Raw genomic sequence first — 25,793 nt, forward strand, 5'->3', positions numbered from 1 at the left:
ATCTCAGAAAGCTTAACATTGAAGGTCTCTGGTGGCCTAGTGGTTATGACATGATGCTTTCCCCACTGTGGCCTGGGTTCAATCCCTGCTCTTCTCTCCTCCCAGAAAAGCTTAACATCTCATTGGGAAGACAGCTTCCTAAGAACTGAACAAGGTGGGTTAGTTTTTTGGTTTTTGTTTTTGTTTTTGGAAGTGTAGTTGATTTGCAGTGTTGTATTAATTTCTACGGTTTAGCACAGTGATTGTTGTACACATACATACAAGAAATGCAAACATTGGAGGAGCAAGACCAGCCTATGAGAGATCCAGAGAAGGAATGTCTGATGAAGGAGGAGGAGAAAAGGTGGGGATGGAGTGATTCGAGTGGGAAGATGGGAGTCACTGATGTCTCATTGCAGCTGAAAGAGACGGAAAGGAAAGTTCCAAAAAATGGCTACCAGATTGCTATTTGGAAAGTCACTGGGCTTCCAGGGAGACTGCTTTTGGTGGTGACAGAAAAGTCAGCTTACATGTGATTGAAGAAAGAGTAGGGGAAAGAGCGTGGGATGGACCTGGAGGTTGGGATTCGTAGATGCAAACTATTCCATTTGGAATGGGTGAGCAGTGAGGTCTGACTGTACTGCACAGTCCTAGGACTGTATCCAGTCTCTTGGGATAGACCATGATGGAAGAGAATAGGAAAGGAAGAGAGAGTGTGTGTGGCCCTTTGCTGTACAGCAGAAGTGGGTACAACCTGATAAATCAACTGTACTTTCATTTAAAAATGGAAAACACTTAAAAGTAAAAAGTAAAATAAAAAAAATAGAAAGAGTAGGAGAGAAAGGCAAGGCAGGAAACGTAGACCACTCATCGGAGAATCAAGGATGAAAGAAAATAGTAGCCAGAGGTGGATATGCTGAAGGCAGGTGTTCAGATGAAAAGCTCTAAGCCTGTGGCTAGTGGAGAAAAAGCTAGGAGAGCGGGAGAAGTTGACATCTGGGGACCGAGGAGCTGAGGGATGGTGCAGGGTCCCAGAGGACTCAGGGCAAGGTCCATGCATTTGCACTCACTGTCCACTCAGTGGACGTACCATGCACCAAAAAAAAAAAAAAAAAAAAATCCAAACTACTAACAAAATAGAATGTTAAGCCAGGAAAAGATGAGCAGAGTGGCATCTTACATTTCTTGGTAGCTGCTGTAGTTTGTTTTTTGTTTTGTTTTGTTTTTTAATGCCTGTGGAGTGGCTCTTTTGTACAGTTAAATGAAGATTAACTTTATAGCTGAGTTTAATTGGAGTTTCCCATCCAGTGTTCAAATAATGGATTTGTAGTGGGGACTGTTACGTTTGGCAGAGAAATCGGCTTCTGTGGAATGTGCAAAGCCAGATGCAAATAGGGCAGATTTTCTCAAGAGTTTTTAGTTTTCAGAAAAAGTGCCCAAGGTCTGTTGCAGATTTTGAATATACCTTCTCGTTTCATCTCACAGGACACCAGGCAGCCTCTTAGTTGCTAGCACCTTTAACTGATTGGAGATGCTCTCTGTCATTCTCTTGATCTTGGGATTTTTCTCCAGTCTTTTGGGTGAGAATCAGCATATATTTTCTCATTTAAGGAAATCCACTTAGTAGCTGAATGGGGTGAAAGGGAAACATCGTGTCCTCTGTTTCCCTAAGCTCCTTTCCTTCCATAGATCTCAATCGGTTTACCTAGTGCTCCCGAGTCCTTATTAGAAACCTAGGTGAAACAGCATGGAGTGATGTCCATTTTCACCACCAAGGGGGCTCAGTCCTCTGCCAGAAGTTCCGTGATCCCTGCAGGTAATCAAAGTGACCCGGGTACAGCCATGGAGGACAGACTTGCGGTTGCCGAGGGAGTGGGATGGACGGGGAGGTTGGGGTTGGTAGGTGCAAACTGTTATGGTTTAGAATGGATAAGCAATGAGATCCCAATGCACAGCACCGAGAACTATATCCAATCTCTTGTGATAGAACAGGATGGAAGATAGTGTGAGAAAAAGAATGTATGTATATGCAGGACCGGGTCACATTGCTGTCTAGCAGAAATTGGCACAACATTGTAAATCAACTATACTTTAATAAATTTGTTTTTAATTAAAAATGACCTGAGTATATCTTCAAGATGCCTCTGACCCCGAGTCCCTGATGGCCCCTCATGTAGGGAGAGACTTTGGGGGAGAAATGGCTAACATGCAGATGTGACGTCTCAGGCTTATTCCTGAGATCTGTCTCCAAAGCCGAATCAAAGTTGGCACAAACAAGATGGGAAGAAAACAATATATGTCAGGCATGGCGCTATTTTGAACCCCATTTTCCTCTGGTTCATTGTTGGGGGGGGGGTTGCTAGCCCACCCGCTCTGGGCTGAGAGTTTGGGAGGAAGTGCTTTAGTGACATTTCAACAGTCGCACCCACAGCTCTCGGCTCTGAAGCGGGCAGCTCACGATTTATCCGCCTGTGTTCTGCTGAAGAAAAGAGATGCCACTTGCAGAAGTTCAGCTCTGGAAAGTTTTCCTAACCTACTCAGAACAGATGTGCATTATAAAAATTCTCTGCTGATGGTATCAAAACCCTGGGTCCATTATGCAGACGTGTTCTCTCTAAATTTTTTAATTGAAGTAGAGTTGATTTGCCGTGTTGTATTCATTTCCGCTGTGCAGCAAAGTGATGGAGTTTTACACACATGTACACATTCTTCTTACGTTCTTTTCATTATGGTTTCTCCCCAGTATTAGATATAGTTCCCTGTGGCACACAGTAGGACCTTGTTGTTGCATCCTTGTCATCAGAAACCCTGTAGTTTCAAGACTTGAGAAGTTGGTGTTTGTTTTTTTAAATTGGGGGTTTTTGTAGCATCCCACCATTAAATTAAAAGGTTTCCTCTACATTACACATTAAGAACTCAAGTCCTTGTAACAATGTTAGATTTTTTTTTTAAGAGGGGGGACAATTAACTCTTTGCAATACTTCTTGCCTACTTTCGGTAATACAGCTTGCTAGTTACATTTGGAAGCTTCCAAGAAGCCAAAATGGAAGCTTTAATTAATGTTAGCAGGAGTACGTGTTGCCCCAGGAAAAGAGGTGGAACGTGGTTTCAGCTCCTGAACATTCTGAAAGAGTTTACATATTTTAATCTTATCTAATTCAATACTGAAGGTATTAAAAAGGGATTTTAATAGCAGTAATGCCTCTTAATTACAGCGTACTCTGTAGCATTCATCTCTCAATTCTGTGCGGTAGTCGGCATCCTGTATCCTTACTTTACCTAAAAGTGAACTGACGCTGAGAGAGGTTAAGTCAGATTTAATGAGGGACCCAGGATTCAAAGTCAAGTTTCTCAGGTTCCAACGTCCACGCCCTGAACTGTTATATAATAATTAAAAGGCATTAAAATAGCATCTTCCTAAGCCGGGTTAGTGATATATTTAACAAATTGCATAAGCTCATAGTGACGCTCATGGCATTGCTGGGTGACATGTTTATTGACACATCTCTAAGGACCATAATAATTGGGACCCACTGAGATTAGTGAAGTCCTACCTGTGAGGGGGTGTGTCGGGGATTCTTTTAGGCCACTGAGAATTCAGAAATAGAAAGTGATTTATTCAATAAGCCCTTTCTATCTCCCAAAGCAAACACCTCTGGATACCTAAGACTCTCTCTCTAGACTTGTCTACCTGCCACGAACTGTCGTGTTGGGCCGTCTTTTCTCTTCGATGACACAGAGGCCTGGTGTGAAAAGACCATAGAGTGAAACATGGTGCCAGGATCCCCCAAAACTGTTTGGAAGTTGAGTTAGAAGTCAGTGGCCTTCTCAGGTAGCTATGGGCACAAAGAGCTTTTTGAGTTTGTGTTTTTGTGTTTTCTTAAGGGAGGGAGAGGTTGGAACGTCCCAAGGTGTGAGACGCACGCGCAGGGACCTTGCTCTGTTCCTGTGGAGAGACTTGAACCCCTACAGGCTTCTTCCTCCCAGGAGCCAAGCCCTCTTGGGTGGTCCAGACAGCAGTGCTCTTGGATTCGGGGGACGCGAACAGTGCAGACTGAGCAAGGCAGCTTGCTTCTCACACAGCAGGCAAGAGGCTTGCCCCCCAGATCCTGCCTGGAAATGGGAAGAAATGTAGGGGGGTTCCTGCTGCAACAGCATTAGGGAGAGCTAAAGAGATGGGTCTGTGCCATCGGAATCAGTTTAGGGGACTTACTCCAAATTGGAAAATGAGACATAAAAATCTTTTTTTTGGTGGTAACAGAAGAGACACATCATCTTCCCCTGTTGTTAGCTTTTGTTTGCTCATTTTTCTTTTTTTGGCCACCTCCAAGGCATATGGAAGTTCCTGGGTCAGGGAATGCATCCAAGCTGCAGCTGTGGCAATGCCAGGTCCTTAACCCCCTGCTCCACAGAGGGAACTCCCTTGTTTGATTTGTTTGTTTGTTTGTTTGTTTTCTTCTTAGGGCCACACCTGTGGCATGTGGAAGTTCCCAGCCACAGCAATGCCAGATCCCAGGCACAGCTTGCAGCCACACCAGATCCCTAACCCATTGAGTGAGGCCAGGGATCGAACCCATATCTTCATGGGTTGGGTTCTTAACCTGCTAGGCCCCGCAATGGGACCTCCTTGTTTGGTTTTTTAATGGAGAACTTCAAACATATACTAAGATGCGGAGACTGCGTGGTGAACGCTGTGATCACTCCAGCAGTTCTCAACACTCCTGGCCAGTTGGTTACGCTCCTGGCACCTTGCCTCAATATTATTTGAAACACATACTAGAAACCATATCATTTAGTCTCTGAGTATTTCAGCATGTCTCTGTAAAAGATAAAGATTCCTTTTCACCACACCTAAAAAATTAAAATAACCCCAGAACATCATCAAATATAAATATTCAAGTCACCAGGAGTCGCATGAATGCCATGCTGTCTCCTCGCAGGTTATTGGAATCGGGATCCAGAGAGGAGGATCCACCTTGTACAATAGCCTTTTTCAAAAAAAATCTTGGGGATCCACTTGCATTTTCTGTTCCTTGAAATTTTTTATTGAAGAAATGTCTTTCTTCGGTTTCCTTCATTCTGGATCATCCTGACTGCATCCCTGTGGCTTAGTAGAACACAGCCTTCTCCCCCTTCCTAACTCCTCTATTTCCTGAAAGTTGGACAATTGGAAGTGACATCTAAAGCCTTGGTTAGGTTCAGAGGGGGTTTTTTGGGTCACAACTCTTCCATAGTCTTGGCTCTCATCTGAAGGGACTTAAGGGTCTGTTTTTCTCTCTTGTGCTGTTGGCAACTCCAGATGTTCAATGTCAGGTCTCCAGATGTTTTTGGTTTGCCCACCTCTTCTGTTCCCTGTCACCCAGTGAGCTGGAGCTTCTGGGCAAGGTCGAGTCCCAGGCTCAGGTCTCCCAGTTTTGGAGTCCCGAGAATTTTCAGGGATTCATTACCTCAAAGTTTTGGGGGGGGTTTAGATCGATTTTGGAAAAACAAACATTCAATTCAACGAATGAACCTTTAGTGAAGAAGTAAATTTGCACTAAAATACGAAGACAAATTTGTAAAGTATATAGAGTGTTCTTGTTGGACAAGTGAAACCATTATTTTGAGCCTCCAGCATCACAGTCTGTCTCTGCTTGTTCTTTAGATACCCATTGTTTATTCTGAATTGACTTCATTTTGCTATTCATGTAATGCTCTTTGAGAACCAAGCTCTCTTGAATGTGCAGACCTTGGATTCCATACGCGGATCTTTTCCTGGATAATCTCAAGTAGAACCACTCTACACCAGTTCTCCCTCTGTCTTTTGTTTTTATGATTTTTATGTTTTTCCATTATAGCTGGGGTTACAGTGTTCTGTCACCAACCCAAGTGAAAAATGGGCAAAAGACCTGAGTAGACATTTCTCCAAAGAAGATAACCAGATGGCCAATAAGCACATGAAAAAATACTCAACATCCCTGATGATGAGAGAAATGCAAATCCAAACTACTAGGAGGTACCACCTCACACCAGTCAGAATGGCCATCATTACTAAGTCTACAAATCACAAATGCTGGAAGGGGTGTGGAGAAAAGGGAACCCTTCTGCACTGTTGCTGGGATGTAAGCTGGTACAACCACTATGGAGAACAGTATGGAGGTACCTTGGAAAACTATACATAGAACTACCATAGGACCCAGCAATCCCACTCTTGGGCATATATCCAGACAGTTCTCTTTTTTCTCTTTTTTGCCCTGTATTCAGGTGGTTCTCCACTAAGCTTGAGGAAGTTAGCCTCCCTCTCGCCTTCCTTCCTTCTTTTTACTTTTTAGCCAGCGTGATTGTGTCTTCCTCAGTGTCCTCTTTAACCTTCCTACACTGATAAAATCTGTGTTGATGCAGAGATTAATCTTGTGGACATTAAAATGTGAACTTCAGTGTCTGTGCCCACAGTTATCTTTCAACATGGAAGGGAAAATATACAGTTAATCAACCCTGATAATTCAACTCCGTGCTAGGAGTGTAGGGAGATGGACAGGTTACAACACAGTGGGAATGCTGATAAGAACAGATGCAAACTGCCCTGTGACAACTAACAGATGACTGCCTGGGAAGAGTGGGGAATGGCTTCATCTTGGAAGTGACATTTAAACTAAGTCTTCGAAGAATATGATGAGGCAGCATATTTGTGTAAAAATAGTTCGGGGGAACTTCGTGTAGAGGTATGCTGTTTTATGGATGCGTGAAACTCAGGTAATTGGCTCATGGACTTGACTTTGAGTAGGGCAACAACTTACTGAATCAACGTTGCTGCTAGAGAAAGTGAAGCTTGCCAGAGGTTATTTCCTTTATTTCTATGAAAATATGTGTAAGCGTAAAATATCTTGTCAGCATGCCCATCCACTTAGTGTTGGGGAAAAAAATGGCCTTTAGGCATGGGACATGCCAGACTGTGGTGGACATAGTCACTTTCCTTCCCCCCCGGGACAGGATCTCATCATTCAGGATGAAAGAAGGATCACAGGTTCCCAAGGTATGGACTGCTGACTTAACGCGAGAGCCTACAGATCCTCATGTGTGTCAGCTGTTATCTTTTGGCTGAGTCTGTTACTGTCTCCCATATAGATTATCCCCGTTTTCCATATATATTCATACACACACACACACACACACACATATATATGTTTTTTTTTTTTTTGCTTTTTAGGGCCATACCCATGGCATATGGACGTTCCCAGGCTAGAGGTCAAATCAGAGCTGTAGCTGCCAGCCTATGCCATAGCCACAGCAATGCAGAATCCTTAACCCACTGAGTGAGGTCAGAAATCGAACCCACAACCTCATGGTTCCTAGTCGGATTTGTTTCTGCTGTGCCACAACAGGAACTCCCACTTGTGCCATAGTTTAGATTTCACATATAAGTGATACCATATAGTATTTGTCTTTCTCCTTCTGACTCACTTAATTTGGCATGATAATTGCTTGCTTCATCCATGTTGCAGCACATGGCATTATTTTGTTCTTTTTATGGCTGAGTAGTATTCCATTGTATATATGCACCGTGTCTCCTTAATCCATTCATCTTCGTCATCCATTCATCCATGGGCATTTAGGTTGCTTCCATGTCTTGGCTATTGTGAATAGTGCTGCTGTGAACACAGGGGTGCATGTATCTTTTTGTATTGCAGTTCGATCCAGATATATGCCCAGGAGGGGGATTGCTGGATCATACAGTGGTTCTGTATTGAGTTTTCTGGGGAACCTCCATACTGCGTTCCATGGTGGTTGTACCAATTTATATTGTGGTTGGGAATTTCTTGAAATTGCTTGACATTAAAAGGAGACCTCATAAATTAGAGCGTGGTGAGGGTTGAACATTGTAAATGTACCTGATGTTGCAGAAGAGTACATTTAAAAATCATCAGAATGGAGTTCCCGTCCTGGCGCAGTGGTTAACGAATCCGACTAGGAACCATGAGGTTGCGGGTTCGGTCCCTGCCCTTGCTCAGTGGGTTAACGATCCGGCGTTGCCGTGAGCTGTGGTGTAGGTTGCAGACGCGGCTCGGATCCCGCGTTGCTGTGGCTCTGGCGTAGGCCGGTGGCTACAGCTCCGATTCAACCCCTAGCCTGGGAACCTCCATATGGCGCGGGAGCGGCCCAAGAAATAGCAACAACAACAACAACAAAAGACAAAAAGACAAAAGACAAAAAAAAAAAAAAAAAAATCATCAGAATGGTAAATCTTGTGTTACCTATTTTTGCCACAATGAAAAATACATTTAAAACTTTCTTTAACTTACAACACAACACACACACACAAATAAGAGGATCTCATAGTTGAAGAAACTGGATGTCTTTAGCCTGGAGCTTTGATTCATTTGGCAGATGTTTAGCCACTACCAAGTCCTGTAACTGCGAGAAACAGACAGGGGGTCTTAGGTTTCAGGAGCTTATGGTCTAGTGGGGGTGGCAGTCAGCACGATTCCGCAGTGTGAAGTGACTTTACTCCCTGGGAAGTGCCATGAAAGGAGGAGTGTCCAGAGCTTTGCAGGCAGGGAAGGAGGGTGGGAGGGCTGTAGACCAGGCCTTTGGAGAGGATGCAGAGAAGGGCTGCCTTGAGGAGGGACAGTGCGGCTGGGATCTGAATAGGGAGCGAGTCTAGCTAACACTCATAGTGACACTTCCGGCTCTGCTCCCCAATGGCCGGAAGTGCTCCTCTGTCAGCATTCTACCCCAGCGAGCATTTAACACATGGTGAGGCCTCCTGTTGAGCAAGGAGGAAATAAAACATTGAAAAGAGATGTTTGTTCCCCAAAGATGTTTGTGGGACCTGACACCACCTGTTTTCACTTTTTTTTTCTTTTTTGAGAGCCACACCTGCAGCAGTTCCCAGGCTAGGGGTCGAATCAGAGCTGTAGCCTCTGGCCTACGCCACAGTCACAGCGGTGCCAGATCCGAGCTGCATCAGCGACCTACACCGCAGCTCATGGCAACACCAGATCCTTTTAACCCACTCATTGAGGCCAGGGATCGAACCCATGTCCTCATGGATACTAGTCAGATTCATTTCCTCTGAGCCACGACAGGAACTCCTGTTTTCACTTTTTTAATTTTCATATTTGTGTTTTGGTTTTTTTTTTTTCTCTTTTAATTTCTTTTTTTTTTTTTTTTATTTTGCCACTGTACAGCAAGGGGGTCAGGTTATCCTTACATGTATACATTACAATTACAGTTTTTCCCCCACCCTGTTTTGGTTTTACAGTGAACTTCAGATGACCTTATAACCTCACATACACAGGAAATCCTGCACAGCTTATTCGCTGAAGTTGTCTCCTTGTAGAATTCACTGGAATCCGTTGCTTCTTTAGCTGTTCTGCCCTGTTCTTACCTACATGTGGGGATCCACTCTCCCACCTGTATGTTCAAGACAATATACTTTGAAGAGAAAATGCTGATGAGCCTTTAAGAATGCACCATTCTCTTTATGTAGATGAATAGGTGTTTTGAAGCTATGTATTTTGCAAATGAGGCAGAGCAGTTAATTCAAGTGGTTTCTGGTAAAGCTTCAAATGCCCAGACTGAGCCCAGCCCATGCGTCTCTTAAAGAACAAGACTCTGTGGGGTGGGAGTGGGGCTCGCATCTGCCTTGGGTAAACTTCATCTTTTCAGTGGAGAAGTTTGGGGAAACGAGCTAGGGAAAGAGTCTGTGCAGTCAGCAAAATAGAAATGGACTCTTTCTAGGACACCTGCATTGCCTAAAGTCTAACTTTTTTTTGCAAGGGGGCCACACCTATGGTGCATGGAAGTTCCAGGCTAGGGGTTGAATGGGAGCTGTTGCCACTGGCTTACACCATGGCCCCAGTAACCCCAAATCCAAGCTATGTATGCAACCTAAACCAAGCTAATAATCACAGCAACCCACTGAGGCCAGGGATCAAACCTGAATCCTCATGGATACTAGTCAGGTTCGTTACCACTGAGCCACAATGGGAACTCCCAACATTATTTTTTGATATATAACTTCTGTGTGGTTTCTAATCCTAAATGAAATTTGGGTCAGTATTACCTTCCAATCTGCCCAAAAAAGATACAGATAAGGATAAATAATGATAAAATGCCCTCCTGGAAAGTCAGTTAAGGCTTTCCAGTGTAAACAAAGGCATGACAATTAGGAAAATAAATTTCTGTCGACCTCTGTCACTACGCAGATTATTCTTGCAGAGACACGCATGTGTCACAGGTCATAATAACACGCTCAAGATTCACTGATCACATCTAGTAAGTGTATGGTTGGCCAGCTGCCCCGCAACACCAGACTAATAGTCAGATCTTATTTTGTTTCTAAATCTAGGGACCTGAAATAGTGTATCATTTTCAACTTTTTATTATCTGTCAAGTCCTACGATAAGTACTAAAATTTTTCACACACATTCCGTAATTTTATTTTGTGGTTTCCATTGAAAACACAGCACCACTTATAGCATCAGATTTTTAATGTCTTGGTCAAAGGGGTGTATGTGAGGATAAGTAGCAAGAATCCTGCAGGTGGAGTTCCCATCGTGGCTCAGTGGAAACAAATCTGAACATCGGACGAGTATCCATGGGATTGTGGGTTCAATCCCTGGCCTTTCTCAGTGGGTCGGGGATCCAGCGTTGCCGTGAATTGTGGTGTAGGTCGCAGATTCGGCTCGGCTCCCAAGTTGCTGTCACTGCGGTGTACGCCGGCAGCTGTAGCTCCGGTTTGACCACTAGCCTAGGACCTCCCATACACTGTGGGTTGGACCCTAAAAAAGCAAAAAAAAAAAAAAAAAAAATCCAGGTGGTAATGATCACGCAGTAAAGAACCGTTTCTCAATCATCTGAAAACTAGCATCTCTTCATTCCACTAAGGGAGAAATAGATGAGAAAAAATTGCAACAATAGTGGCATTTTTTGTAATATTTAAGTGCCTCTAGTAATTTTTCTTGTATGTATTTCTTTCTAGGAAAAACCATTGACAAAATCTCTACAACGTGGAGAAGACCCCCAGTTTGATCAAGTACGTAATATATTACATATGTCATATACTAGTTTTCATTTATTTCAAAATGAATGCTCGCTATGGTGTATGGATGAATTTGCTCAGAGAGGATACGTGTGATCTCAGGTGTCCTGCAGCTTTTACAGTGATGGCAAATAGTAGATGTTCAGTAAATGTCTCTTGAATTGAATCCGAAAGAATGGACGTGTTGAAATAATAGCATCCTCACGTGGTTGTTTGCTGGGTGTTCTTTCTCAGGAACTGAGAAAAGATAAAGGAACATCCATTCAAAAAAAGATTCTTCTGAATAAATGGTACCATGTGATGATCAGATCCCTGCCCTGCAGCTTACTCAACGTTTTCATCCAGCATTTTATTAAATGTCAGCTATTTGCTCGACGCATCGCTAGGCACTGGTGGTCCAAAATCTTGGACCAAATTTAGCCCTTCGAGAATTCACAAGCCTGTGAGAGAGAAACCACCTGAGCAATAATTATAAAACAACACGGTAATTTAGATTCTAGTAGAGAAAGTGATGGATGAACAAAACAAGTGATGACGGAGAAAATACACAGGGAGTCCTTTGAAAATAGATCAAGACTTAGTAAAAGGACCTCCAACTCTCAACAGTTGGTTCTGTCACTTCGGGAGGGCTTTAGGTGAATTTAGAAAGATGGGTAACCAGCCACCAGAGGAGGTGGGAGATGTGTTTCTGGTGTTTCCTAAACTGCGGTAGTTAATGACAAAGGACAGCGTGATCTTTAAAAACCTCATTTGGTGCCAGCGGCAGAGACAGAATCCTGCTGGGTGCACCATGGCCTCATCTAATACTCTGGGGGGTTTATCGTCTTAAGGGGACAGGCAGGAGTACACTTGCTCCAGCGCCTTCTAGTTGCCTTCAGTGTGGCATCGGCAGGCAGATTCTCTGGCCGTTGAAGTCTAGACTTGTTTGCTCCAAAAATATAAGGATTGGCTGCAGATACAAAATCCTCCTTTTTCTGTCGTGTGAGCTGTTGGCTAAGGGAGACCTCACAAGTTCGCACTCGAGGCCAGTCTCGGGAGGCAGAGGTGGCTCTGGCTTTGCCATCTGTTGATGGCAGAGCTGGCTGTTTTCTGGAACACTGCTGAATGCAGAGTGGGCTTGTGTCTCTCTGTCCTGGAGCTGTCTTCTCTTGTCCTGTTAGCCTTAGTGACTGTCACCTGGCTCTGCTTGGGAGATCAGGGGCCTGGGATGAGTGTGTCAGGTCACTTGGAAATGCGGCAAGTGTGGCTCTTTCTTGCCTCTTTAAGAATGTAAATACTGGAGTTCCCGTCGTGGCACAGTGGTTAACGAATCCGACTAGGAACCATGAGGTTGCGGGTTCGGTCCCTGCCCTTGCTCAGTGGGTTAACGATCTGGCATTGCCGTGAGCTGTGGTGTAGGTTGCAGATGCGGCTCGGATCCCGCATTGCCGTGGCTCTGGCATAGGCCGGTGGCTACAGCTCCGATTCAACCCCTAGCCTGGGAACCTCCATATGCCGCGGGAGCGGCCCAAGAAATAGCAGCAACAGCAACAACAACAACAACAACAACAACAACAAAAAAAGAATGTAAATACTTAGGATCTGTTTTCCGTAATTTTCACTCTGTTTTGTAGTCTTTGTCTCTATCCTGTTAGATTATTACTGTTCTTTCTTCAAAAAAAAAAAAAGAGGCTTTTTTTTTTTTCTGCCAGCTTAATAATGTACTTTTATTATTTTAACCTTGCAGATAATAGGTATCCCAAATAATGTGGCTTCAACACAGTTTCTCATTTATTAGTCAGCACTCTATTTCTGCATTTCAGTATCACGAAAAAGAGAGAGACTTTGGAAGTAGACTGACCTGGGTTTAAATCCCAACTTTGCCACTTAATTAACAATACTACTTTCAGCCTTGCTGCTCAAAATGTTGAAATGCAGAGTCTGCCCTGCCCCAATCTACCAAGCCAACCTCTGCAGCTTAACAAGATCCCAAGGTGACCCCACACGCACACCGATGCTTCAGAAGCACGGCTCCTAGCACCTCTCTGTGTATTTAAGGCGCTTTAGGAGTGAACTGATACTGAGATGGCCACGAGGACGTTCAAATAAGGCACCGAAGATTATCCTCTGATTGTAAAATCATAATTGACACACGAACCCCAAGAGATGGCCACCTACCAAGTTTGTAGGTTGCCTCCTGGGCCAAAAGGAAACAACTAATGTTGGTTCCCCTGCGGATTCAATGAAGAAAAAAAAAAATCAGCTAAGTCACCTTTAAAGAGCCCGTCCACTGTTTCAACGGCAAATGATGAGAACTGTGGTTCTATTGGCGAGGCTGGAATGTATCAGGCTCTCTTAGTGCTTTATAGCAAATGTCCAGGTTCTGTAATTCCCCTGATTCTAATTCCAAGCCAGAAGGTGTTCCTCTGGATTCCCCCAGAGGTTCATCTACAAGGGAGGAGCTTGGTGCTCTGGACTCTAGGACTGCTTGGGGAGCAGCAGAAGTGACATTTATTTAGTGCTGACCAGTAGAGTGGCCCCATGCTAAGGACACCCTGTGGACAGCAGACAATGGGTCCCTGTTTAGAGAAGATTTTCTATCAATTTCCCCCATTTAAATGTCCCTGGCATGAGGGACGGGCTAAAGAGAGCTGGGCTTCTGTGCTTTCAGAGCTGAAGCCTGGGTGGCCCTGTTGACTCCTCCACCTGACAAGCCCATGATTCATTTTGGTCCAATCAGAAGCAAAAACAAAAAACAAAAATAACCTCACATACTGCTTTATAATTGACCCAGCCCCTCTCACATATTCTCTCAGCGGCGGTACCCAACTTCCAACAAGCCCAAGAGAAGGTGTCATCATATCTTCTCTGTATGACATTTCATGGAAATGAGTCCCAGAGATGTGGGCCAATATTATAGGACTGAAGCCTGAAGCCACCAAGGCCAAAATCTGTATGTTCTGATGATGAAGCTGGTGCTTCTGACTCTGTAACATGCTTGCATTTTTAAAAACTAAGTTGGTGAGAATTTAGACAGCAGTTTTCAATAGGTAAAGGCTCTGAGATCATGTACCTGTTAAGATTAGATCTGACTGAAAATGGCACGTAAAATAACAGTGGCTTGAAAGAGAAAGTTGACTTCTCCCTGACATTCAAGAATTACAAAGAAGAGCAGTCCTGGATCTTTGTATTTTTGTTTTCCTGCGTATGGCTTACATAACATCTGTATTCCAGGCAGCAGGAATGAGAAATGGAAAAAAAATTATATATAAAAAGAGCAAATAAACAAAACCCAGAACATCCTATACTGCACACAGCATTTCTGCTTAGGTCCAGTTGGCTAGAGCTTGATCACATGGCCACACGGACCTAGGAGAAAGATAGGACATTTCATGTGGGGCAACCATGTGTGCATCTAAAAATGAGGTATTTTATAACTAAAGAAGAGAAGAATGGATACTACCTGTCTCTACTAGGTATGATTTAGCCTGTTTTTGTCAAAATTCCCAGGAAAGAGTGCTATATACATACTGTACCTCTTTTTTTCCACTGTGGAAATCTCCTAGAATTTGTCAATTTTCCAGTTTGAATTTGAAAGCATATATATTTAGTGGTTCAGACTTCCTGTTTCCTTAAGTTTTCTTTTCTCTTTCTTTTCTATTTCATTAACTCTTTGTTTAACAGCTCTTAATTTAACCGAATTACCATCTAACCTTGTATAGAATAGATCTAGGAAAGAACCCCTGCTGTTTCCTAAATGACAAGATGTCTCGGCATTCCCGCTGTGGCTCAGTGATAGCGAACCCAGACTCGTATCCTTGAGGACGCAAGTTCGATCCCTGGCCTCACTCAGTGAGTTAAGGATCTGGCATTGCCGTGAACTGTGGTGTAGGTCACAGACATGGCTCGGATCCCCTGTTGCTGTGGCTGTGTCATAGGCTGGCAGCTATAGGTCTGATTTGACCTCTAGCCTGGGAACTTCCATATGCCATGGGTGGGGCCCTAAAAAAGACCAAAAAAAAAAGGTGTCTCAACAGGGTTAATTTTTTGAAGCTCGTTATTAGTGGGAGGGAAAATCATACCTGTGACTGATTCCTCTATTGAAGAGCTGGGGATTTGTGCCCTCACTCCCAGAATTTCACTTTTTATAAATTTTATGAACATGAACTTGACCCGTTCTGACACAGCCCTTCCTCTGTGGCAGCCATGCGCGGAGCATTATGCCAGCTTGTGGAAATAACCACGAAGGAAGCCTCGTGCCTGCCCTGGAGAGGCCCCCGGTCCCGTGGGAGAGACAAAAAGAAAGATGTAATGAGATACATTGTAACCTCAGGCTAGTAAGGAACCTCCCAGGGGAAGGAGCAAGCCTGGTCTAGACCCCAGGAGAGCAAGCTCTGCCCTCTGCTCCGGAGCCTGGGAGGGCTCCCAGGTCCTGCCAGTGAGAAAGTCATACAGTCATGAGAATTAATAAGGGCAGATGAGATTTCTAACAGCATTCTGAAAATGTATACTGCCACGAATTTGTTCTAAATTGGCACATAGAAATTAAATGAACATTCATCCTGATATTGTTTAAAATAAACAATAAAGTCGTTTATTTTAGCAAACATTTATTAAGTGTGTGTGTGTGTGTGTGTGTGTGTGTGTGTGTGTGTGTGTGTGTGTGTGTACATACACACAGAGCCCTGTGTGGGACAAAGAGATGTAAAGATACTGTCTGTGCATTCCAGGAAGGGATAAGATCATGCAAGAACTTGATGCCTGTGGGTGAGGCCTTAGCCTGCAGAATAGCATCAAAGAGCTCAAAGAGGAGACTTGATGTTGAACCCCAGGAACCGGTGCTCATGAATGGAGAGATCCTAACGCCTGGAGGCATTTTGGGAGTTGAGGCGGTTAGTTAAAGATTTGAGGCTCAAAGGGCCCGGTCTAAAATGGAGATCGTGGGGCATTCACTAGTGGCTCAGCAGGTTAAGGATCCAGTGTTGTCACTGCTGTGGCTCTGGTCACTCCTGTGGCACAGGTACAATTCCTGGCCCAGGAACTTCTGCTGAGCCAGGAACCTCAGGCTCAGCCAAAAAAAAAGAATAATAATTAAAAAAAAAAAAAATGGAGGAGTTGCCCTTGTGGCTCCGCAGGTTAAGAACCCAGCTAGCACCCATGAGGATGAGGGTTCAATCCCTGGCCTCGATCAGTGGGTTAAGAATCCGGCATTGCCGTGGGCTGTGGTATAAGTCACAGACACGGATCAGATCCCATGTTGCTGGGGCTGTGGTGTAGGCTGGCAGCTGCAGCTCTCATTTGCCACCTAGCCTGGGAACTTCCCTATGCCACAGGTGCAGCCCTAAAAAAAAATAATAATAAAATAGAGACAGTGGGACTAGAAAGAAAGAATGATGGTAAGTGCATTATTTAAGAAGAATCAATATTGGTTGAGAGAAGGAGAAACGAAAGGTGACTAGTTTTCAATCATGATTTGGAAGCATTCCCATTCAGTCTAGCAAACATTAAGGGCTCGGAGCTTGCTGGGTCCTGTGCAAAGTGCTGGGGTTACAGAGCAGTACGATGGTTTCTGCCTTCGAGGAATTCTCAATTCCAGGAAGAAGACGGATCCTAAGGAAATAACACTACCCTGTAAATACAGTGGAAGGTACCGTTCAAGTGCTGTGCCAACTCAGGTAGGGCGCCATTAGGATGCGAGACAGGTGGACAGGTGTGTCACAGGCAGTCAAGGCGCAGTGACAGTGTAAAGATATCTGTCATCCAGATGGACAGGATGGGCTGGGTCGAGCCAGGGAGGAAGAGCCGCAAGGATGAAGCCTTACATGGTGAGAAGGACAGAGTGCTGGGGAGGGCCCCGGGGTCCCGTTGGCAGGGTCCCGTGGAGCCTGTTGCTCCATGACCATGGGAGCTGGGTGAGGGTCTGGGCTGTTTTCTGTGGATTAGGGGTCCTTCGGAGGAATGCTGTGCTTGGGAGAGGTTCTAAGTCCATTTTTCATGTGCTGAATTTTTAGGGCGGGTGGAATATCTCAGGAGAAGTAACTGGGGCTCGTTCATTTATGTAATCGCCCGACAAAGACTGAAAGATTAGGGTAGAGAAAGTGGGTGAAGCGTATCACACAGGGAAGCAGAGTTCATCTAGGATCAGAAAGTGGCATCCGCAAAAGAATGCCCAGAATAAAAGGATGGCCCCCAAAGCAAGAGACGCCTAGGAGGATGCAGCTTCTCAGGGCAGGGGTGGCCCGAGGTGGCAGCCTATGTGGACACTTTCAGCAACCAGGACCTCACTGGAAGCTGGCTTTGGGAAAGCTGTTTGCTGCAGTGGTGTTCACTGATGCGTAGAATACCTCTTCATATAGATAGATGAATGTTAAAACAGTTCAAGAGACTTCCTTTCACAGCGAAGTTACACTGGATGCTTAGGATTGGACACACTTATTAAAAAGCATTATACCAGAGTTCCCACTGTGGCACAACGGGATCTGTGGCATCTCTGCAGCACCAAGATGCAGGTTTGATCCACGGTGGGTTAAAGGATCCAGCATTGCCACAGCTGCAGCATAGGTTGCAACTGCCGCTCAGATCTGATCTCTGGCCTGGGATCTCCATATGCCCCAGGGAAGCCAAAAAGAGGCAGGGGTCAGGGAAGTGGAGGGAAGGGTAGTGCATACCAGGGCACAGACATGGTACCACTGATGGGTTCCCTACCTGTGACCTGTGCAGAGAGCCCCATTGAAGGGTGTGGTTTGTGTCATTTCATTTATTGTATGTATATATCATCATTTTAACTCCCCATTTTAACTTCAAGTGACTTTATTCTGTTATCAGAGTTTACAAACATCCTTTCGAAACATAAAGGGCAAGGCATTTTATTTTGAATTTTCGAATGAAACAATAGCTAACCTGAAACGAGCATGGACCTGGGCAGAGCATGATCAAATGCAGCTCAGATACCAAGTTAACCCATTTTAAAAGGTGAGAAACAGCCCTGCACAACCATCCGCACTTGAGGAGGGGGTATGTAACCCTTCCCTGGTACAGGAGGTACTAGTGACAGTCACATGTGTGAAAATTCTGGCTGTAGAATAAAGTGATAACTGAATCCTTATTATTGTACATACCTTCCAGCTACAGGTGCTTCTTGCCGACTTTCTCTGCCCCTCGGCCTTTAGACCTTTGTTTATATCTAATGATGATGTAAACATACAATAAATGAAATGACGCAAACCATTGTACACTGCGTGATATTCTTCTATTTGAGGTATTTCTTAAAACAGCCTCATAGAGTGAGTGGGAGTTGCTTTCTCGTTGCTTAGGAAAGTAGGACCACTCCCCGAAGGGGCTCGGGCGGAAACAACCAGTGTTAGAAGTCCGCCCTGCGTTGTCACAGGTGGATTGTCTTACTGGACTCAGGGGTTGCTGAAGTAACCGCATGGGAGCTGGCGGAAGGTGCAGGGAAGCGACTGCAGCATCACAGACATGCGAGGAACAAAGCAGTTCCGGGAGCATCTGGAATGGGTGTCGCGTGCCCAGGAGGCTTTGAGGGCAGTGATTGCAAAAGAGGCCTTTAGTGGCCTGTGGCTTTTTCTTTTCTGATCTTTGACATGAAAGCGTCAGTGCTCTGGCAGGGGCAGAAATCAGGTTTCAGGAATGCAGAAGAGGCAGGAAGAGGAAGCATCGCCACATGCGGCAGCCTGGCCGTCAGCGGGTCCGGGAGGGGAGAGCGGAGTCGGTTGCGGGCTGTGTGTATTTTACAGAACCTCATTCTGCCGAACGAAATACGAGAACTTGTCACTGTGCCTTTCTGCATAGGATTGTGTCCATTCTTTTTTTTTTTCTTTTTTTTTCTCCCAATAAGGTAACTCATAACGTTATATGGGTTTCCTGCGTATGGGGTTAAGTTGTGACTTTTCTGTTCACTACAACACGCTTGCCCCCAAAGTTTAGTCTCCATCCACCCCCATCCACCTGACCACCTGTATCCTTTTTGCCCTCCCTGCTGCCTCTGCCCTCTCCCCCGCCGCCGGTAACCACCCCTCTGTTCTTGGTGGCTATGTATTCGTGTTTGCTTGGTTGGGTTTGTTTAGTGTGTGTGTGTGTGTGTGTGTGTGTGTGTGTGTGTTCTTCAGTGAAATGTGGGCTCAGCATCTTACTCAGGATGGTCAAGGTTCCTGAGTGTCGGGCAGGCAGAAGAGTCAGAATGTCTAATACTTGGTTTTTGCCAACTGATCGATTCTGGTTCCAGAATAGTCACTGTCTTGGTGGCCTTTCCCATGGGCCTTAGAGTGAGCTGCACCTGCAGCAGCCTCAGGGGGTCCAGTGTTGCTGCCTTTCTCTTCTGGAGCTGCAGGAGGCCAGGCCTTGTTCAGGGGCCTCAACAGCAAACCCTTGGAAGGCACCTCGTTTACATCCGCTGGAGCCAGAAAAGTGCGGGAACACTAAGTTATGCATGTCCTCACAGAGGCCTTGGTAGTTTGTGCTTGGAGAAGGGAGACCTCGGTCTTGGGAGTTCCTGCTGTGGTGCAGTGGCTTAATGATCTGTTTGGTCTCTGTGGAGGCACTGGTTCGATCCCTGGCCTAGGGCAGTGGGTTAAGGATCCTGGGTTGCTGCAGCTGGAACTGCAGTTGTTGCAGCTGGAACTTCCATATGCCACAGGGTGTAGCCAAAAAAGAAAAAAAAAGAGATCGGTGGCTCTTTATTTTTTCACCCTCCAATTGTCCTTGGTATGCACAGGTCATTGGTTCCAAGGCCTCCGACCTACCTGGACACCAAAATCAGCAGATGCTCAAATTCCCTTGTATAAAACGATAAGCATTTGCATGTAACCTACACACATCCTCCCATATGCTGTAAATCATCTCTGAATTACTTATAATACCTATTACAATGGAAATGATATGTAAATAGTTATAAATACAATGTAATACATGTAAATCATTGTCAGAGAGTGGCAAATTCGAGTTTTGCTTTGGGGAATTTATGAGATTTTTTTTTTTTCCTGAATATTTTTTATCTGTGGTTGGTTGAATTTGCGGATACAGAGGGCTGACTGTATACCTACAAGCAACATTTATCAGCTCTGATAAATCACATCTGTCTCCAACTCCTGTCATTCGTTCTGTCGTTAACTTAGCCTATGATCTTACCTACGTCAACATGGTTGCTGTCTGTGCTTCAGTTTCAATCTTTAGAAATGGAAGAGGGAGAAAAGCAGCAGACACTTTGGAAGGTCTGCTGTGTGCCCCACATTTTATAGTTTCTGCTTTCGTCTCCACAAAAGCCCAGTGAGAGAAGTATTCTGAAGTCCCCATGTTACAGCTGAAAAGAGAGCATAAAGAAATGGCAGAACGGCCAAGGTCATGCAGCCGGTAAAGGACAGAGCTGTAATTTAAACCCCAGACCTCCCGAACATCCCGAGAACTAAGGAAGTTTTGAAAATGCTCTTTGTGAAGATCAGGCATCAGATATGCTCTTCTGAGGACGTGAAGTTGCAGCTCTTTGCAATTCATTGTGACCTAGCCTTTCCTGGTGTCATCTCTATAAATTCTGGATAATTTGCTCAAATATTCTAATGTAACTTCTTTGGGGGTTTTCTTCGACATATTATCTGCATATGTGCTTTTGTGACACCTTAGTTACTTCGTATATTAAAAATGCCATCTATACAAGAAACACATGGTAAAATAAATCTATTATAAATCTATAATAGGACTAAATTGGCTTTTTACCGTCTTGGGTAGTCATAATTTTCCTGCAAAGGAGACAGATGAAATTCTAGTGCTTCAACATGGAGTCTTATGCTACAGTTCAATGAAAATTTAAAATATATCCATGAAAATTATAAGCAAATAAGAGTAAAAACAAATGAGCTGGCATTAGATTCGCATTCATGTTAGTCAGTGTTTCTTAAATTATTCTCCAGGGGAACAGTGAATTCCACGGATTAGCCCAAGATGTTTAAAAATGAAGATCTTTTCCTGATTTGCAAAAAAAATATATTTAACATACAGATTTTTATAATTTTTTATAATCATCCTTAAGCATTGCTGTCTATCATCACTCATCAAATACTATAATCTATCGATAGCATGAAACGTGTTCAAGTAAAAACAAGTTGCATTTGAACTGCTTTAATAGATTTGTATTTCGCAGTATGACATAGAAAGTACCCTGGCCCCCAGGTGCTTGGCTACCTGAACAAGTTTGAGAAATTAAACCATCAGTGAAGTTACTTTAAAATTATTCATTAAAGGCACCACTCATGACAAGTCAGCCTTATTACTGTAAAATGTGCAGTGATTCCACTGAGTAATTATTCAAATATTTATATATGAAGTTTCCTTCTTTGCATTCAGCAAGTATAATAAAATGCTTATGAAAAATTAATGACTTAGCTACCGCATAATGCACAGTCTCTTTTAGCCTATTTATATATAAAATGCCAAAGCAAACGTTAAAAAAACATTTGCAAAGTACATTTGGTAGCCCCCTCCTCAGCTCCCCCCACAAAGAAAACAGCAGCATGAAATAGCTCTGTGATGCTGTGCGCTTCATCTCCTCACGCTGACAGTACCTAGCTCATCTATGATGGAAGAATATGATCATTTAAATGCAACAAGAACATCTTTGTCGATGGGCCTGCCCCTTCCAACAGCAGCACAGAGCTCGAATTCATCTCCCCATTGGCTCGGCTTCCCGTAAAATGAAGGGAGTTGAGTAACCAAGGAGCCAGCTAGACCTTCCTCCCTTCCTGCACTTTGAGGGCCAGGTCTTTGCAAATTCCACCCTTCCTTCCTGAAAGCCTGGACTCGAAAGGGCAGTGACAGAGCGATGGAAAAAACACACACATCCACCCCCGTGCTGACCTTTCATCTCTCCTAAGATGGTCTCCGTGTGTTTCCATGGAAAGTATGCCCAATAGATAGAATACCAAGAATGGCTTCAGGATGACTTTTTAATGGGTAGAAACAGTTATGACAGCTGAGGTTTGAAGAACGCTATTGATGTTCTCCTTGGAGAACGTGGGTCACCCCTAAGTGAAGCTGCTGGACGCTCTACCTGGAGAGGTTTAAGAATCGGGCACAGGTTTATATCACCCTCATGGGTCTGTTGTAAACGAAGGAGCTTGTAAATATCCCACACAGGTGTTTTTGAAACAAACTTTTACTTTAATTTAATTTGGCTGCTCCTAAGGCACACAGAAGTTCCAGGGCCAGGGATTGAACTCGAGCCGCGGCAGCAACCTGAGCCACCGCAGTGACAACGCCAAATCCTTAACCCGATGAGCCTCCAGATGGTTGTCCTATACCCAGCCCCAGCGTTGCCTGTTAACATCTTACAGTGCCATGGTACCTTTGTTATAACTGAGGAACCAGCATCGCTACATTATTACGAACTAAACTCTAGTCTCTCTTTGTATTTCGTTTGTTTTTCCCCAACACCTGTCTCCTGTGCCAGGATACCATCTAGGATGCCACATTACATTTCAGTCGTGGTGTCTCCCCAAGTCTCCTCCAGAATTCTTCAGGCATTTTTAAATTATTGAAATATAATAGATGCTTTGGAATTTTATTACATATTCAATAATCGAGAGAGAATTAACCCATGGTCAAGGGCTCTGAACTCTGATCCCTTTTCCCCTGTGGGAGGAACCCCCTTCATTTCCCAGTTCGAACTATTTTAGATGATGGTGACTTGAGGAAATAGCCTTTCTGGTGCAGGGGTAACCTTAGAGCGATCTAGTAAATTCCCCCCTTGACACACCATCATTGGCTTGTCTCCAAAAATTTCCTGCTATTATATCCCCAGGAGGGGCAGGAAGATTTGTTGTGGCTGTGGATGTTACAGCAAGGAGGAAAGGGCTCTTTAAAAAAAAAAAAAAAAAGGCATTTTTAAATTACAAAACCTGTAACAGTGGCTACTAGGCTTACAGGGTAAGGTGAATGCAATCGCCTGTTTATTTTTCAACTTATAGTAACACATAACTAAAGATAATGTACAATTTTGTATTAGGTACATATGACCGTAATTATGAGAGCGTGAAATAAACTCCTAAGAAATAGAACCTGAGGGGTTCCCACTGTGGCGCAGCGGGATCGGCAGTGACTTGGGAGTGCCGGGGACACAGGGTCGTTGCCGGCCTGGCGCAGTGGGTTGGGGATCCAGGGTTGCTGCAGCTGTGGCTTAGGTTACAGCTTGGATCTGATCCCTGGCCTGGGAACTCTGCAGGGTGGCCAAAAAAGAAAAAAGAAAGAAAGAAACAGAACCTGAGGAAGAAAGCCAGCATCGCTTTGTTCAGGCTCAGAGCCTGTTTGAAAGGTGACAGTGGAAAGTCCTGTTGACATGAAGCCCTTGAGCTTTCCTAAGTTCCCTTTCTATAAAAGGAAGTTAAGCTGAGCCTGCTTAACTGCAGAAACCTTTTAAGTTAACTAAGGTTTTCCATTTCTTCTGCCACCTCCCCAGCTCAGGCCCTGTTCACTTCACATCTGGAACTGTGGTACTAACCTCATTCGATTCATGCATCTGTGTGTGTGTGTGTGTGGTTTCTTAACCGTCTCTGATAGCAGACTCCTTTGGTCCAGCTTCCGCATCACTGCTAGATTAAACTTCCCTAATTGCCGTTTTTACGGGCTGAGTTTCCTGTGCAGAAATCTTTAGTGGGGTCTTATTTTCTAGAGAAGAAAACTGACATTTTTCAGACTGGAATTAAGTACTTTTTATGATGTAGTTCCAACTTAAAATTTTCAGCATTATTTCCCTCTGCTCTGGTCTACCAAAGTCCCTACACCCATCAGATATTTCTTCTTTCATTTCCCTCAAAATCTCTGTTAAATTAATCATATGATCATTATCAACAAACAGTTATTTTGTGTCTTCATGACTGTAGGATTTCCTGCTTAGGCTCCCTGCTTGGTTTCTTTCTTGATCCTCATATGAAATTTTCTACCCTTTCCTAAAAAAGCCCAGGCAAAATCCTACCTTCATTTCTCTTAAATTCCCATCCACCCTCTCCCTCTTATGATCTCTGCCCTGAGAACTCTCGGTTTTAATATGCACTCTTGCATGTTGGGGTATTTCCTCCTTGTATGTTGGTCTTATTTTCTATATATTCATTACATAGGGTGTCTATCAAATTGGGTTCATAATTAAATGATTTTTTCACTTTTTTTCACTTAACGTATCATGAACATTTTCATACTATTGAATATTTTTAAGTGTGATTTTTTTCTTTTTAACGTGTTATTGAATTTAACATGGAATGTTTTTTGCCATTCAAAAAAAGTGATTCAGTTGTACCTATATGCACGGTCATTCTTTTTCAGATTCTTTTCTCATATAAATATCACAGAATATTGGGTATAGTTCCCTGTGCTATACAGCAAGTCCCCGTTGGCTAATCATTTCATATACCACGGTGTACATATGCCCATCCGGAACCCCCCATCAATCCCTCCCCCAACCTATTCTCTTGGGTAATCCTAAATTTGTTTTCAAAGTCTGGGAGTCTGTTTGTGTTCTACAGATAAGTTCATTTGTATCCTTTTTAAAGATTCCTCATATAAGTGATATTCTAGGATGTTTGTCTTTGATTTACTTCACTTAGCATAATAATCTCTAGGTGCATCCATATTGCTGCAAATGCCGTTATTTCATTCCTTTTATGACTGAGTAATATTCCATGGTATATATGTACTGCATTTTTTTTTATCCATTCCTCTGCCAGTGGACATTTAGGTTGCTTCCATGTCTTGGCTATTGTAAGTAGTGCTGGAGTGAACAATGGAGTGCATGTATCTTTTTGAATTAGGGTTTTTTTTTCAGATATATGCCCAACAGTGGGATTCTGGATCATATGGTAGTTCTATTTTTAGTTTGTTGGTTGGTTGGTTGGTTGGTCTTTTTATCTTTTTTAGGACCACACCCAAGGCATACAGAGGTTCCGAGGCTAGGGGTCTAAATTGGAGCTATAGCTGCCAGCTTACGCCACAGCCACAGCAATGTCAGATCTGAGCCGCATCTGCAACCCACACCACAGCTCATGGCAACGCCAGGTCCTTAACCCACTGAGCAAGGTCAGGGATCGAACCCACAACCTCATGGTTCCTAGTTGGATTCATTTCCGTTTCACCACGACAGGAACTCCCTATTCTTAGTTTTCTGAGGCACCTCCACACTGTTTTTCATAGTAGCTGTACCAACTTACATTCCCACCAACAGTGCAGGAGGGTTCCCTTTTCTCCATACCCTTTCCAGCATTTGTTTGTAGACTTATTAATGATGGCTCCTCTGAGTGGTGTAAGGTGGTACCCCATTGTAGTTTGATTTGCATTTTTCTAATAATTAGCAATTTTGAACATCTTTTCATGTGTTTTTTGGCCATCTGTATGTCTTCTTCATCTGTAGAATTGTCTGTTTAGCTTTTCTGCCCATTTTTGATTGGTTTGTTTGGGTTTTTTTGATACTGAGCTGCGTGAGTTGTTTGTATATTCTGGAGAGTAATGCTTTGTTAGTCACTTCATTTGCAAATATTTTCTCTTATTTTGTGGGTTGTCTTCTCATTTTGTTTATGGATTCCTTTGGTGTGCAGAAACTTAAGTTTAATTAGGTCCCACTTTTTAATTTTTGTTTTTATTGTCATTACTCTAGGAGGTGGACCCGAGAAGCTGTTGCTGTGGTTTATGTCAGAGAGTCTTCTGCCTATGCTTTCCTCTAAGAGTTTTGTAGCATCCAGTCTTAAATTTTAGGTCTTTAATCCATTTTGAGTTTATTTTTGTGTATGGTATTAGAGCGTGTTCTAATTTCATTCTTTTATAT

General features: G+C 43.7%; 1 protein-coding gene across 1 annotated transcript in view; it reads left to right on the forward strand.

Moving 5' to 3' along the window:
- Positions 1 to 25,793, forward strand: part of FRY (FRY microtubule binding protein) — a 246,576-nt gene that overhangs the window by 58,840 nt on the left and 161,943 nt on the right. Inside the window, 1 exon segment of the mRNA XM_021065177.1 lies at positions 10,943 to 10,996. Within this exon segment, the coding sequence (XP_020920836.1) occupies positions 10,943 to 10,996 (54 nt within the window).

The sequence above is a fragment of the Sus scrofa genome, chromosome 11, assembly GCF_000003025.6.
Source record: "Sus scrofa isolate TJ Tabasco breed Duroc chromosome 11, Sscrofa11.1, whole genome shotgun sequence".
NCBI classification, from domain to species: domain Eukaryota; kingdom Metazoa; phylum Chordata; class Mammalia; order Artiodactyla; family Suidae; genus Sus; species Sus scrofa.